This window comes from Diadema antillarum, unplaced genomic scaffold, assembly GCF_040938485.1.
Source record: "Diadema antillarum isolate AM-2024a unplaced genomic scaffold, OU_Dant_1.0 seq00000320_RagTag, whole genome shotgun sequence".
Lineage (NCBI taxonomy): Eukaryota > Metazoa > Echinodermata > Echinoidea > Diadematoida > Diadematidae > Diadema > Diadema antillarum.
In genome coordinates this window covers 917,359-931,423 of record NW_027271339.1, presented here as the reverse complement: position 1 = coordinate 931,423, position 14,065 = coordinate 917,359, and the positions used below count along the sequence as shown (strand labels likewise).

The 14,065-nt window shown below is 38.6% G+C and overlaps 1 protein-coding gene across 4 annotated transcripts in view; it reads left to right on the top strand.

Moving 5' to 3' along the window:
- Positions 1-14,065, top strand: part of LOC139730519 (uncharacterized) — a 312,627-nt gene that overhangs the window by 250,446 nt on the left and 48,116 nt on the right. For all 4 annotated transcript variants that reach the window (XM_071641366.1, XM_071641365.1, XM_071641368.1 and 1 more), the window contains one exon: positions 3,931-4,033. In XM_071641366.1, coding sequence (XP_071497467.1) covers positions 3,931-4,033 — 103 coding nt within the window. The remainder of the gene's footprint in view (positions 1-3,930; positions 4,034-14,065) is intronic.

Genomic DNA, 14,065 nt, shown 5'->3' with positions numbered 1-14,065 from the left:
ATGATTAGATCATTTGTAGTTTCAGATCCCTGTGTCTCGTCCCCATGGAGATGTTCTCCCAGATTGTGCTGTTAACTTTAGGGGTTTCCAGACATGTGCAGTTTGATGGGCAGGGGTAGCGAGTTGCTGCTTCGTCGAGAGATTTCTGGTCAAGTTTCTGTCCCATCATATACACAATGGTGTCTGCGACATCCTCATCGAGTGGTTCCCCTATCCCGGACGGAGCCACGAATTTCTGAGCCATTCCGTGGTATCTTGAATTCTGGCTGTTTGTCTTTATCTGCCTCTTGTAGGCCTACGTCCGAAAACAAGCTGACCGCGTCATCGCGGTTTGCCGATAGGAAATCAGCCACACTGCGATTATCCGCCAATTCTATGACGGGTGGTGAGCTGCTTCCCCTTTGTGTGTCGTACTCGCCACATTCACTAAAACAATCCCGCGGCGTGTTGGCATGTTGTTCTCCATGATGAGGTGTGCTCAAGGTCTCGATCATTTTCTCGAACATTGACTCGAGTTTCCCAATGCGGGACATAACCTCCGTGCTATTTTCCGCTGTAGTCAAGGTCGGGTTTGGAGCGGTAGCAGCGGGTTCGGCTGTGCCTTCCCCGAAGCCGCGGGGCGGGATACCTTAGGCCTCCCCCCCGCTAGACAGAGTTTTGCCTGCAGCCTTCTTCTTCGCTGCCGGAGCTGGGCTGGCCTTAGGCTCACACAGCTCGGTATCTTTTAGGGCTTTTGCCTTCTCCGATTTGTCAGGTGGTTCATCCATGCTGAGTACGAAACAACCCAATGATAATCACGCTTGTAAGAGAGCACGAAATCAGTTCCGTATTTCCGCAGATTTCGATGATATTTTTCGATTTTTTGGTCAGATAAAACTCGCTTCGTGATCGAACATTGCGCTGGAACGAAGATGGCGATTGCGCGCGGAACGGCCTCTCATATTACGCAAATTCAGCCAGTGGCTAATGCGCAGCCAATGGCTGAATTCTCTACCGTACATTACGAGATAAAACTGAGAGTAGTAGTTCGATTGCTATTTGTGTGATTATAATGAAAATTTGTTGTTGCCATGGCAATGCATTATGCGGTACTAACGGAAAAGGTGCCTTGCACATCTACCTTTGACAGCGGTCACACATGCCAAATTTTGGGTCAATTACTCCGAAAATGAGAAAAAAGTTTGATACAATGACTCTCTCAAAAAGCTATCACATACATGTAAACTTAGGAGTGCTGCTCCTGACCACTCCTAGATTTATGTGATAGCTTTGCCAAGTTAGAGACTTTATGTGCTAGCTTTGTTCATGAAATGATTTCTAGAAAAAAGTCTCTCCTAAGTCTGAGTTTATGTGATAGCTTTATGCGATCACATAAACTTAGGAGTGCTCCTGACCACTGCTAGATTCATGTGATAGCTTTGCCAAGTTAGGAGAGACTTTGTGTGCTAGCTTTGTTCATGAAACGGTTTTTAGCAAAGTCTCTCCTAAGTGTGACTTAGGAGAGAGAAAGTCTCTCTTAAGACTTTCATGAAACGGACCCCTGGAGTGCCTCAAGGGTCGGTTCTTGGGCCTTGCCTCTTTCTGCTTTATCTTTCTGACTTTTGCAAGGTTTCTATTTTCATGAATTTCGAGAGTGGGAGGCTATTCGGGAATTAAACATACGCGAAAATATTAACTCTCATTCTGGCATAAATGCGACGTGCATGCATACATTCTTCTTTCAGTACTGTACCCCATGATCGCAAATTCGACCACTTGCGAAATTGTTGGGATGTTCGGGACATTCAATATTTTCTAATATATTTTAATTGAAAAACAAGTTTTGCAATAAGACAAAATAAGGAACAAAAAATTCGAAATATCTTGAACTAAGACAAAAATGAGGGATCATTTTTAATTAACAGATAGTTAGTATTGAATATAATGTTATCTAGAAAAAGCAAAAAGAAAAACAAACCAAATAAAAGGTCTGCTGCGAGCATCGATCTCTCAAAATTGTGCAGGCAAAACCGTTACTCTACCACTCTGCTGTTTACGGAACATCCACGTATATGCTAAGGCAAAAAACAAACTATAGATACAAGATATGGAGATCATCAATAGGTGGACTGTAATACACAAAACATCTTGAATATTTCACCATGCTACATGCATATGACCAGACCAAAACATATTCTTGTTACAGTTTGTTATTTCAGCTACAATCTATTAGAATTTCAGAGGAAACAAAGTTCAAACAACTGAGATACAACTGTGAGAAGATTGTCGTGTCAATTCAGAATCGGAAAAAAAATCCCCTCCCATAGACATAACATGTGAACTCAGCTGATTTTGATACTTTGCCGTTAATCACAATTTTCAGTGTGAGGACATCATCAGATTTGCAAAACAATCACATTGACTTGAAAGACAATTGCCCAAAATACTGTATGAGCTGAAATTTTGCGTACAGATATTTTCGCTACCACTTGCTACTTGGAGGACATCTTCGCGTGTTGTTAATTTCGCGGTTGCGAGGGTCTAACTGAACTTAGTTATTCGCGTGTTGTTGTTTTCGCGGTTCAAAGGCGATTTGCGAAATTCACGAAAATTTCAGCTTGTACAGTACAACATATCTCAATTTGGGATAATATTAAGCAAAAATTACTGAGATGGGCACAAATGAATATCTTAAATGGTACATGAAAAAATTAAATTCCACTTTTTCTATATCAGATGACCATATGATGTCAGCAAATTTGTCTGATATATTGATACTTTGAACGTTATTTGCAACTCATATCCTTTTGCAGTGTGTAATAAAAACGGGGGTCCCCGTTCATTTTGAGGAGCTATGGCAAAAGAAACAAAGGCATGTTTTTTCACCATATTTGCACATAGACGCGCACGCGGAATTTTAACTTTGAAGCATCCCCCATTCCTTCCTTTATTGGTCAAGATTATATGAAAACCAATGGATATTATGTATCAGAAATCCAACCCAAGCAGAAAAAGTGCATTTTTCATTTATGTGCTGTGCATGCGAAAATACACGGACGCGCACACGCGGAATTTTTTGAAACACTTAAAATTGTCTGAAACAGTAAATCAGTCGGGAAGTCATTTTGAGCATTTTAACATTTTGACACGCGTGTCATGATGACCTGGGTGATTAGTTTAGTACAGGATGATCAGTCATGACTTGCACTTTTTGTCTACCAAAAATGATATGGAAATGACATTTAGTTATGAAGATATGATCAATCATCTAACATCTGAAAATCACAAAATGGTGCCTAGATGACATCACAGATCAGCTTTTTTTTATGAAAATGTTATTGGCATGAGATATTGTTATCAGATACAGTGTGTGTTGACTGAAAATTTCATGTAATTCTGTCATGTCATTGATGAGATATACCACCCACAAAATATTGCAGAAAGAAAGAAGAATAAAAAAGAAAGAAAGATTTTGACAAACACAATAGGTGATACACTGATAGCATATCACCTAAATAGGAAGATTCTGTACAAACACAATAGGTGATACACCATTAGCGCATCACCTAATAATTCCAAGGTATTCTCGTTCATGTTGAACAGCAAACTGAAGTAAGTGATGGCAACATGCTGCATGCTAGAGTACTGATGTAGACTGTGTACCTTTGCTGTTCACAGCAGTTTTCCTGAATCAACCCTATTGCTCTTTGTATGTGCATATTACTTGATCACAACAGGGAGGTGGGAAGAGATCACAATGTCTTCTCTGTGCAGTCATAAACTTAGCATTTTTTGCAATATGCTTTATTTTAGTGTCATATAGTATCACTAGCTTTTAATGCATGAACCTGGAAGTGATGATATCAGACCAGTGCATATCAATGGCTCCATGATTTGTTAGGTGGAATGTTTTAATAATTTCCAGTTTGTCATCTTGATGTATTCCTACAGTGAGTGCAACCAGAAGTTTGGTCCTACTGTTGGTCAGCAAGTCTGGGAAGCTGTCAACAATTGCTTTGATGCCATGCCACTTGCTGCAGTGGTAGATAACAAGGTAGGGGCATTAATCATAAAATCCTAACTGCTGTTCAGGAAGTTAGACACCCTTTTTAAAAAATGGAGAAAAAAATTTATGGATGAGATTTCTGAACAATGAACAATTACTAATTTTCACACTTTATGACACCCTTTCCCTCAGAACACACCAGGATGATCTTAGAAACCATTCTCTTTTGTTTCATATCAAAACGTGCTAAATTTTCTTTCAGGAGGTATATGGGTTGGTATACTTTTGGCTGTTTTTTGTATTTGACAAGGACTTAAAATGTCAAAATACCTTAAAAGTTATTTTCAATCATTCGTGTGACCTTTTAAAGGTACATGTACATGACATCTATTATCTGGCTGTGTTCTGGATATGATGTATCTTGGGTATGTACCATAAAAATAAAAGAAGTCTATGAACACATACAGAGAACAACTGAAATATCAAAGTCCTAAACAGATGAACATCTGTGATACCTTTGTCTCTATTGCTACTGCAAATTCTACTTTGTTGTCCAAACAGTAATGTGTACTAAAATTGGGTGTTCCACCTAATGAACATGTCCTGCAAAAATTGTAGATCTGCTGGCTGTACATGGGACATAACATTCTTTATAAATGCAAGATTATACCCAGCTTACCTCATGGTAGTGCATCTACTATTTACTAATAAAGATGGTAGCCAATGCTGCACACTGGCACTGGTCTAACATTCATTCACAAAACTACAAGGTAAACAATTTCATGAAAATCCTTACGTGTAATGTCAGTTACCATGGAATTGCCCTTATGCAAGATTATACCCAGCTTACCTCATGGTAGTGCATCTACTATTTACTAATAAAGATGGTAGCCAATGCTGCACACTGGCACTGGTCTAACAGTCGCTGACTGGTAAAATTCACTGTTGGACCAGGAACTTTTTCAGGTATGGATCCGTAAAAACATTTAAAAACTGGGTACCTATTAGTAAATGGTCCAACAGACAGCCAGGTTGGACCAGTAGAAAAAATGGGTATGTGTGCAGCCCTGTAGCCCAATGAACATTATTGGTGATATTGTTCACAGTCGTAATCAACTAAGATCTGGCCACATGGGTAATATGTGCAATGTATGTTTCAAGTTCCTGTCCATCCCTTGTCAAACATGAACTATAATTACATTTTTTCTGTGAACCTCCAAGGAAAAAAAGCATGGTCATGATGATTAGAAATTTTCACTGAATTGCCAGTGAGACACTTTCTTGCTTTGATGGTGCAGGTACAGCCTACCTTCGGCACTCTAGCCGAGGAGCTGCGTGCCATGTTTGAAGCAGACTGGGGCTCATCTCCTGTTTTTGGACTATATGGTTCACCAAAAAAAACAAGCAAATAGTGAATATGTGCTCTGAAAATGCACCTCCTACTCCCTGTCTGTGCAATATATATGTGGGAAGGCTATCATAATTCTAATAATTTGTATTGAAAATAATCTTTTCACAATTTTGAAAGAGTTAGGAAGCTTACGTACTCTGTATCGATTAGCTATCCATCCTGGAACAGGACCCCATTCATGAAACAAATGTCCATAACAATTTCAACAAACCTCTGGGACATAAACAATCCGACTTATAGTGAACATTTGTCTCAAAAATGCCCTTTATTCTTTCAAACTTTCAGCTCAAATGATGAAAAGTTAATTGCTATAAAGGGAAGCTTTAATAGAGCAGTAGTTTCATAATTTCTAAGGCTTTATGTGATCATGATGTACAGACAGCTCAAAATTCCCTTGCTTTTTTTAGGTGATCCGAATATCCTTTGGATCACCTTCTGTATCTGTACTGATTGTTTATTTCTGGACAAAAGTTGTGCAGAGGTTAGCTCAGAAAGTCCTCAGCCTATCAATTTCAAAATTATACCATATATGTATCATGTCGCAAAGACGACAGATCTTATAAAATCATAGTGATCAATCGACCGTGACGTCACTATGACGTCATTATATGAAAACACATTTTCATTCATATCTCATTAATGGAATGAAATTTTTCAATTAAATTTACGTCACATATATTTCAAGTCAGGCGCATTCTACTCATTTTATCAAATTTCAGTTTACACTTAAACCGTGCGAGTACGCGCGCGTTAAAATGTTGACATGCTCCAATCGAGCTCAAATTTTTTTTTGCACACGTTTCAGATATTTTGGAGCATTTTTTGAAAAAGTGAAAAAATTGGACGGACGCGTACGCGTGCGCACATATGCGCACGCACAGCTCATATGTAATAGAAATAGAAAGATCAGATGTCTGAAATGTCAAGGAATATTTCTACCAAGTTTCAAGTCAATCCGACTCAATATGACGTCATACGGGCCCGTCAAAGTTGAAATTCCGCGCGCGCGTCAATGGCGATATACAGTGCAACTATGAAAAAAAAAAACGCCAATTTTAAATCCGATTTTACTCATCAGGATGGACGGTGACCCCCCATTTTCTTACATATTCTGAAAACTGATGAGTTGTACATGTCATTTAATGGGTTGGCGATGCTGAAAAAATGATTAAAAGATATTCTCACTTATCCTTTGCCGATTTTCAACCAGATTTCAGTATGTAGTAGCTTATTAAATGCTCTTTCATAAATACACTACCAAAATTTTGATTGGATGACGGCATCACCTCGTAAAAATGGATTGAAAGTAATCTTGTCAAATTTGACCAGTTTACGTGTTATCTCTATGGGAGTGCAGTTTTTCTGGAAATGAAAATTGACATGACTATCTTTTTCGAGCACTAGCTCACTTATGCTTTGGTGAATTTCTCCCAGATTTTAATATGTTGTAGCTGAGACTTTGGGCTATTGAAAGTGTGCCCTTCGTTTTTTCATACGACGTCAGCATCATGTTGAAAAACTTGGTTAAAATTGGCACTTGGCTTCGATGCAGCGTCATTTTGCTTCATACACAGGGCCTATGGAGGGTGAAATAGGTCAGTGCATAGCGCATCGGACTCGTAATCCTAAGGTCCCCGGTTCGAGGCTCACCCCTGCCAATATTTTTTTTTTTTTTTTCTAAACACTTTTTTTCTTCTTTTTCTTTAGTTAGTCTTATTCTCCCTTCCAAACTTAATCTTTTTCTGATTTTTTTATGCTTCTCCTTCAAATTTTTATAAAATAACTTAATTTTTTCTTTATTTTTCTTTCTTAAGTCTACTTTCTGTGCAATAGATCAACAACAACAATGGCTATCAACCCCATATTTTGCACATGTTTAGTTCATGTCACGTACATTATTTCATAAAATAACAAGTACTTGATCGGACACCATCTTGGGTATGTAAATTAGGGTCAAAGGTCATAAATGTTTCATCCTGTATCTTGGTGAATACATGTCTTATCTTTCTCATATTTTGCACACGCAAAGACCATGTTACAAGAATCATTTCACAAAATAACCACTTTTTGCTCAGATGCCATCTTGGGTGTGCAAAGTGGGGCCAAAGGTCATATGTACTTCTTTCTGTATTTTCGTTATGACGTGTTATCTCTATGGGAGGGAATTTTTCTAGATGTGAAAATTGACATGATTGTCTTTATCGAGCACTAGTTCACTTACCCTTCGGTGAATTTCTCCCAGATTTTAATGTGTTGTAGTTGAGACTTTGCGCTATTGCAGATGTGCCCTTCTTTTTTCATACAATGTCGGGATCACGTCAAAATACTTGTCTGAAATTAAAGCTTATCTTCGATGTATTGAGATATTTCTTTCTTTCTGCAACTTTCTGTGCAATAACTCAAGAAAAACAGCCACTATCACCCCCATATTTTGCACAGATTTAGTTCATGTCACGTACATTATTTCATAAAATAACAACTACTTGATAGGACACCATCTTGGGTATGTAAAGTAGGGTCAAAGGTCATAACTGTTTCATCTTGTATCTTGTTGAATACCTGTCCTATCTTTGCCATATTTTGCACACGTATAGACGATGTCGCAAGAATCATTTCACAAATTAACCACTTTTTGCTCAGATGCCATCTTGGCTGTGCAAAGTGGGGTCAAAGGTCAAATTTACTTCATTCTGTATCTTCGTTAGTGTATACGGAATTGGGTACCAAAGATGGCAGGTCTGACTCCCTTTTCTAAATGAGAATCCAAACATAACACGACCAATGTCCCTAAACTCAGGTGAAACCTGTATGGTCATGCCTATATTGGGATCAGGACTCAAAGCATTGATTTCCGAAACGATCGGATCACCTAATTTGTCAGTGTTGACAAATTCCAAGTCTAGTTACTCTTGTATTCCATCAAATTATACAAATATGGCTATGTACTAAAACCAATTTATAGGTAAATAGAATTTTATGTAAACTGTAACTTCTGTGCATTTTCATTTTTTCTTATAAGGTTTTGGAGACAATCTGCACTGTTCAAGGTACTCAAAGTTTTGCTCACAGATGTTCGGTATGAGAAAAGAAATATCTGATAATTACAATATATCATTGTATGATATTCAAAAAGTTAATGTTACTTGAAAATATGACTAAATCACTGAGTCTCTCATACCTAAAAACAAATAACATGCATTGACAGAAGAAGTCTGTGATGCTCAAGAGGCAAGAATCACAGGAAACGTAAAAGTTATTTAAAAAAAAACTATGTGGAAGCAGTTGAGTGAAAATGAGAAGGAACAGAGAGGGGATTGAGCTTCAGCACGCAAAAAGAAAAAAGTGCATGTGCAATCCTGTTATAACGAATTCCTCTGGAGGGGCAGTTTTTTTATGCCTCCGCCACGAAGTGGTGCCGGAGGCATTATGTTTTCGGGTTGTCCGTCTATCCGTCCGTCCGTCCGTCCGTCCGTCCGTCCGTCCGTCCGTCCGTCCGTCCGTCCGTCCTTCCGTCCGTCCGTAATGAATTTTGTGGACAAGGTAACTATCAAAACCTTTTGAGGTATCCTAATGAAACTTGGCATGTATGTGTATTAGGTGGTGAAGTTGTGCCTATTAACTTTTGGGTGCATATGCTCAAGGTCAAAGGTCAAAAGGTCAAGGTCAAATACATAGAATTTCACTATTTCCATCATATCTTTGCAATGCCTGAAGATATTTTCTTGACACTTAGTGTATACATGTATTAACCAATTAAGATTCTCTGGTGAAAGTTTGGGTCATGAGGTCAAAGGTCAAAGGTCAAAAGGTCAAGCAAAAATATTAAAACTTTACCTTTTTTCTCTGTACCTTGGAAATTGTTCAAGGTCTCTGCATGGAAGATAGTATGTACTGACTGGCAGTGATTATCTAGAGAATTTAGGGTTCATGGGGTCAAAGGTCAGGGGTCAAAGGTCAAGGGCAACACTTCAAAATTTTACTCTTTCCCTCATGTTTATGCAATGCCAGCAGGATTACTTTTTTTTCACACTAGCAGAGATGCCAAGTTTAAAAAACTTTTATGAGTGAGATTTTTATGACTCGGCGTCTCGGCGCTCGCGCACATGCGCACGCGAACGAGGAGGGTGTCCCCCTCCCATGGTAGGGAGCTTTTTTAAATTATTAGCTCTTAATGATGCGATCTGGTGCATACTTCCGTGACTATTTTTTACTAATTTTGAAAGGCAAAAGGGAAATATACCTTCAATTGCAACTGTCACTCTAATCCTTTGAGCTATGCTTCTTTTTTTTGGCCCAAATTGCAGACTTCACCAGATGCGTGAGAAAAATGGGTGCCATGCGTGAGATCGTGAGACAGACCCTAAATGCTTGAGTCTCACGCAGAATGCGTTCGACTTGGTAGCTCTGCACTAGGTGTATGCATGTTTAACCTAGTAGAGATTCTCTGGAAAGTTTTTTTTTTCTTTTGTTTTTGCCTCTTAAGGTCAAAAGGTCAAAGATCAAGTGAAAGTGCTGAACTAAGTTTTTCCTCCATATCTCGGAAGTGGCTCAAGTTATCTTGAAACGTACTACATATCTATGCATCTTCTGCCTGACAGTGGTTATCTTATGAATTTTAGGGTCGAAGGCCAGATGAAAATGGTAACAATTTACTATTCAATACAGAAATTGCACTTTTTCTCCATACCTTGAAAATTACTCCATGCATAAATGTATGAATGGGTCAAAGTCAACTTAAAGTCTGTAAATCCCAAATACATGCTCTCCTATTCATCCAATTAAACCTAGGTCAAGGAAGGTGAGCATTCAACACATTTGTGACAAACTTGTCATTTTAACGTTTTGCCAATTTTGTGAAAATGTCATCACACATTGTCCGCATGTAGTATTTAGACCTATTAGGAGAATCATGCATTATGGCGGAGGCATACCAGTCGCCATAGCGACATTTCTAGTTTTGTTTTTTATCAAAATTCTGTCATAAGCGAACAAAATAATGAAGTATATGATGAAAACATGCAAACCCTGTGTATCTCATATGTTGTTTGTTTTATACTCATCATGTGCTGAAAAGCAATGTTGATTTGCAATTCTATCTCATAAATTTTGTTTAAATTTTACATTTAAGAGACAAAGAAATCATTGGCCCGTATTCTACTGTAGACCAAGGTTTAAACCCATTTTAGACTCACCTATGGTTTAGCTAGACCCGAGGTTTAATTTTGTATTCTGCTAGCGAGGTTTAGTTAAACCCAAGTCTATTTCGGGTTTAAATTAAACTCGAAATAGTCTTGGGTCAAGCCACCTTGGTGCCCTCTATGGAAGAAGAAATTCTCCCTCTCTGAGTACTTTTCTCTCCACAAATCCACTTAAATTTATTATTGGCAGTGTATCAGTCACATGAGCGTGACTTTCTTGGATTTTGAATCGTTTTTACGGGTATTTATGTCGAATAAGGGCATGCTGTATTTTTGCTTGCGACGACTCGTGAAGCACTGTACATTACTGTACAGTTTGTGTACGTGTGCGACGCACATCACAGGATACATGGTACAACGGTATTATATTCCTGGCTAGCTAGCTTTGAATGCTCAGTACCAGCAGAGCCATCGCGCCGCGCCGGCCGGCGGCACGGTTGCTGTGTGCGCTGGATGGGACATGGCTTTTTATGTCGATTGAATCGTGAATTCCGAATGGATTGGTGATTGATCAAACCAGGACTTTGAGGCAGGAAATTGAATAAAAGCTTTTCTCTTAAGATTGTCGGTTAATAAAAATGGAAACCATTCTAAAATTTAGAAATAGATACCTAGGCCTATATCAACCCCTGTCTCGATATTACTATTAGAAGTAGATTTTACCTACCGTACCACACTAACCTAACTTTTAATAGATCTAACGTTAGTCCTAACGTTACAATAATGTACTCTAGGTATTCGAATAGTGAACTACTAACGTTAGTAGGACCCTACTCCTAGTCCTAACGTTAGTCCTACGATCTAGGTTCTCGGTCTAGTAACAGTTAGTCTATCTATGCCAAATCGACCTCAGGCTCAACCTACCCTCTAGTCCTACATTGAGTTCTTGGTCTAGTCTTCAGGTTATTTTCAGCGTAAAGTGTAGACTAACTACAGGTAGTACTAGGTAGTAGTATTTCTAACATTTATATCTCGAGTCTCTTCTAAGTGTACAAGTATTAGATCTAACGTGTTAGTACGTAGTAGGCGTATCTCGTGTGTACACGCGTGTGGCCGACAAGCTAGCTGCTGTACGTATCCAGGCAGCCACTCGTTTGTGCCATTGCATTGGCATTGATCTGTGTGCTGGTACCCTTACCAGTCATCGTTAGACTCGATTTAAACTCGAAATAAACCTCCTCCTGGGTAGGTTTAATTTAAACCCAATTTAGACCACAGCTGGACTTAGTAGAATACAAATTAAACCTGGGTTTAAGCCTGGGTCTAAACTGGTGGTTTAAACCCAGGTTTAAACCCAAAAAACCCACTTTAGACCCAGGCGTGGGTTTAAACTCGGGTCTAAGTTTTTAGCAGAATACGGGCCATTGAGTTATTTAAGCTTTCATGCTAACTTTTAAAACACATGTTTAAAAAAGTGATATTTATACCCCCACCCGCATATACTATAGTGTGTATAGGGGTATATAGGAATCACTTTGAGGTCAGGTGGTCGGGCAGTTAGTCGGTCCCAAAACTTGTGGCTCGAACTACGCTCTCATTTTTTGTAGCTATTGACCTAAAAGTTGGCATGTGGAACTACTATCATAAGTAGATGTGCAAGACACTTTTTACATCAGTATCTCGTAATGCATTTCCATGGCAATAGCAACTTTTTGTTAAAATTTATGTTGTCGATTGAATTACTCTGCAGTTTTAAAGCAATTCAGCTGAAATTTGGCACGTGCGATTAATGTAATGTGCAGTTGTGCAAGACACCTTTATCATGAGTATAAAGAAATCTGTTGCCATGGCAACATCAGTTTTTATACAAATCCTACAAAAATATATGGAGTGACCTATCCCTCAGTATTTGAGCAATTGACCCCAAATTTGCATGTGTGACCACTACCATAGGTAGATGTGCAAGACACCTTTTTCGTCATTATCCCATAAAGTGTTGCCATGGCAATGGCAAATTTTCAAAAAATCACACAAACTGTTGTGGATTGAACTATCACAGTTTTAAAGCAATTCAGTTGAAATTTTTGCACATGCTATCAATATAATGTGTAGTTGTGCAAGACATCTTTTTTGAAGAATGTTTAGAAATCAGTTGCTGTGGTAAAAGCAATTTTTTAACGCCTCCACCCAAAGGATACCAAAGGCATTATGTTTTCAGGTTGTCTGTCCATCCGTATGTACATCCGTCCATCCTCTGTCCCCATTTGTTTATGCGATAACTTGAGTAATATTGAGTGGAATTTTACAAGTATAAAGTATAATGGGGCAATTACTTGATCAGATTTTGGGTGACATCGGCCGGAGGTCAAAGGTCAAGGTCAAATCATGAAATTGTGTCCCGTTTAGATGATAACTCAAGACTGGATGAAGCAAATTTCACTAATCTTTGCCCAAGGATGACATATGATGGGGCAAGTCAAAAGGTCAAAGGTCAAGTGAAAATGTTAAGATTTCACTTTTTTCTCCATATCTCGCAAATGGTTCAGGGTATCTTCATGGAACTTGGTACATATGCTTGTACTGACTGACAGGCACTATCTAGGGAATTTAGGGGTCAGTGGTCAAAGGTCAGTGGTCAAAGGTCAAGTCAATTCCACAAAACTTCACTATTTCCCTCATCTATGCAATGCTTTCAGGATCTTTCTTAAAACTTAATGTATACATGTATCACTAATGGAGATTCTCTGGGAAATTTCCTGTCAAAAAACCCAATTCCTTTAGTTTTAAAGCATTTGACATGAAATTTGGCACATGTGACTGCTAAAGTACAATGTATGTAGATGTGCAAATTTTATCTTTTGTCATTGTTGAACAATGTGTTGACATGGTATCAGCAACTTTGAAGGAAAATCATACAAAAGGAGTGAGAATTTGGCTAATTCCCTCATTTTTTTAACATTTGACTTGAAATTTGGCACATGTGAGCCCTTCATCTCTTTTCATTGTTGAACAATGTATTGCCACGGGAACAGCATATTTTAATGAAAATGTTAGAAAAAGTGTAGATTTTGTTAATTCTTTTTTTTTTTTTTTTGAATTGAAATCTGGCATGTGTAATTACTGTATCTTTGGCTCAAGTGAGCTCTTATGCTCAACTCTTTGTCTGGCATGCGTTATGCGTAAATTTTTTACATTTTCATCTTCTTCTTGAAAACCCCATGACCGATTTTCACCAAACTTAACAAGGAAGCTTCCCTGGGGTGATAGGATCTCAATCTGTTCAAATGGGCACCATGCCCCATCTGGGGGCCCCCAACCCCCCAAAATTAAGGAATCTTGGAAAGTCTTCTTCTCTAGAACCAGATGTGGTAGAGCCAAGTCAATACTATGAGTATTACATTAATGACTGTAGTTTCAAGTCTGTTCATGGCGGAATTAGGGATGCCCCCTTGGGACCCAGGAGAGGGGGATGCGAGGGGACCTAATGGGGGCCAAAATTGTACATTTTCATCTTCTTGAAAACCTCATGAC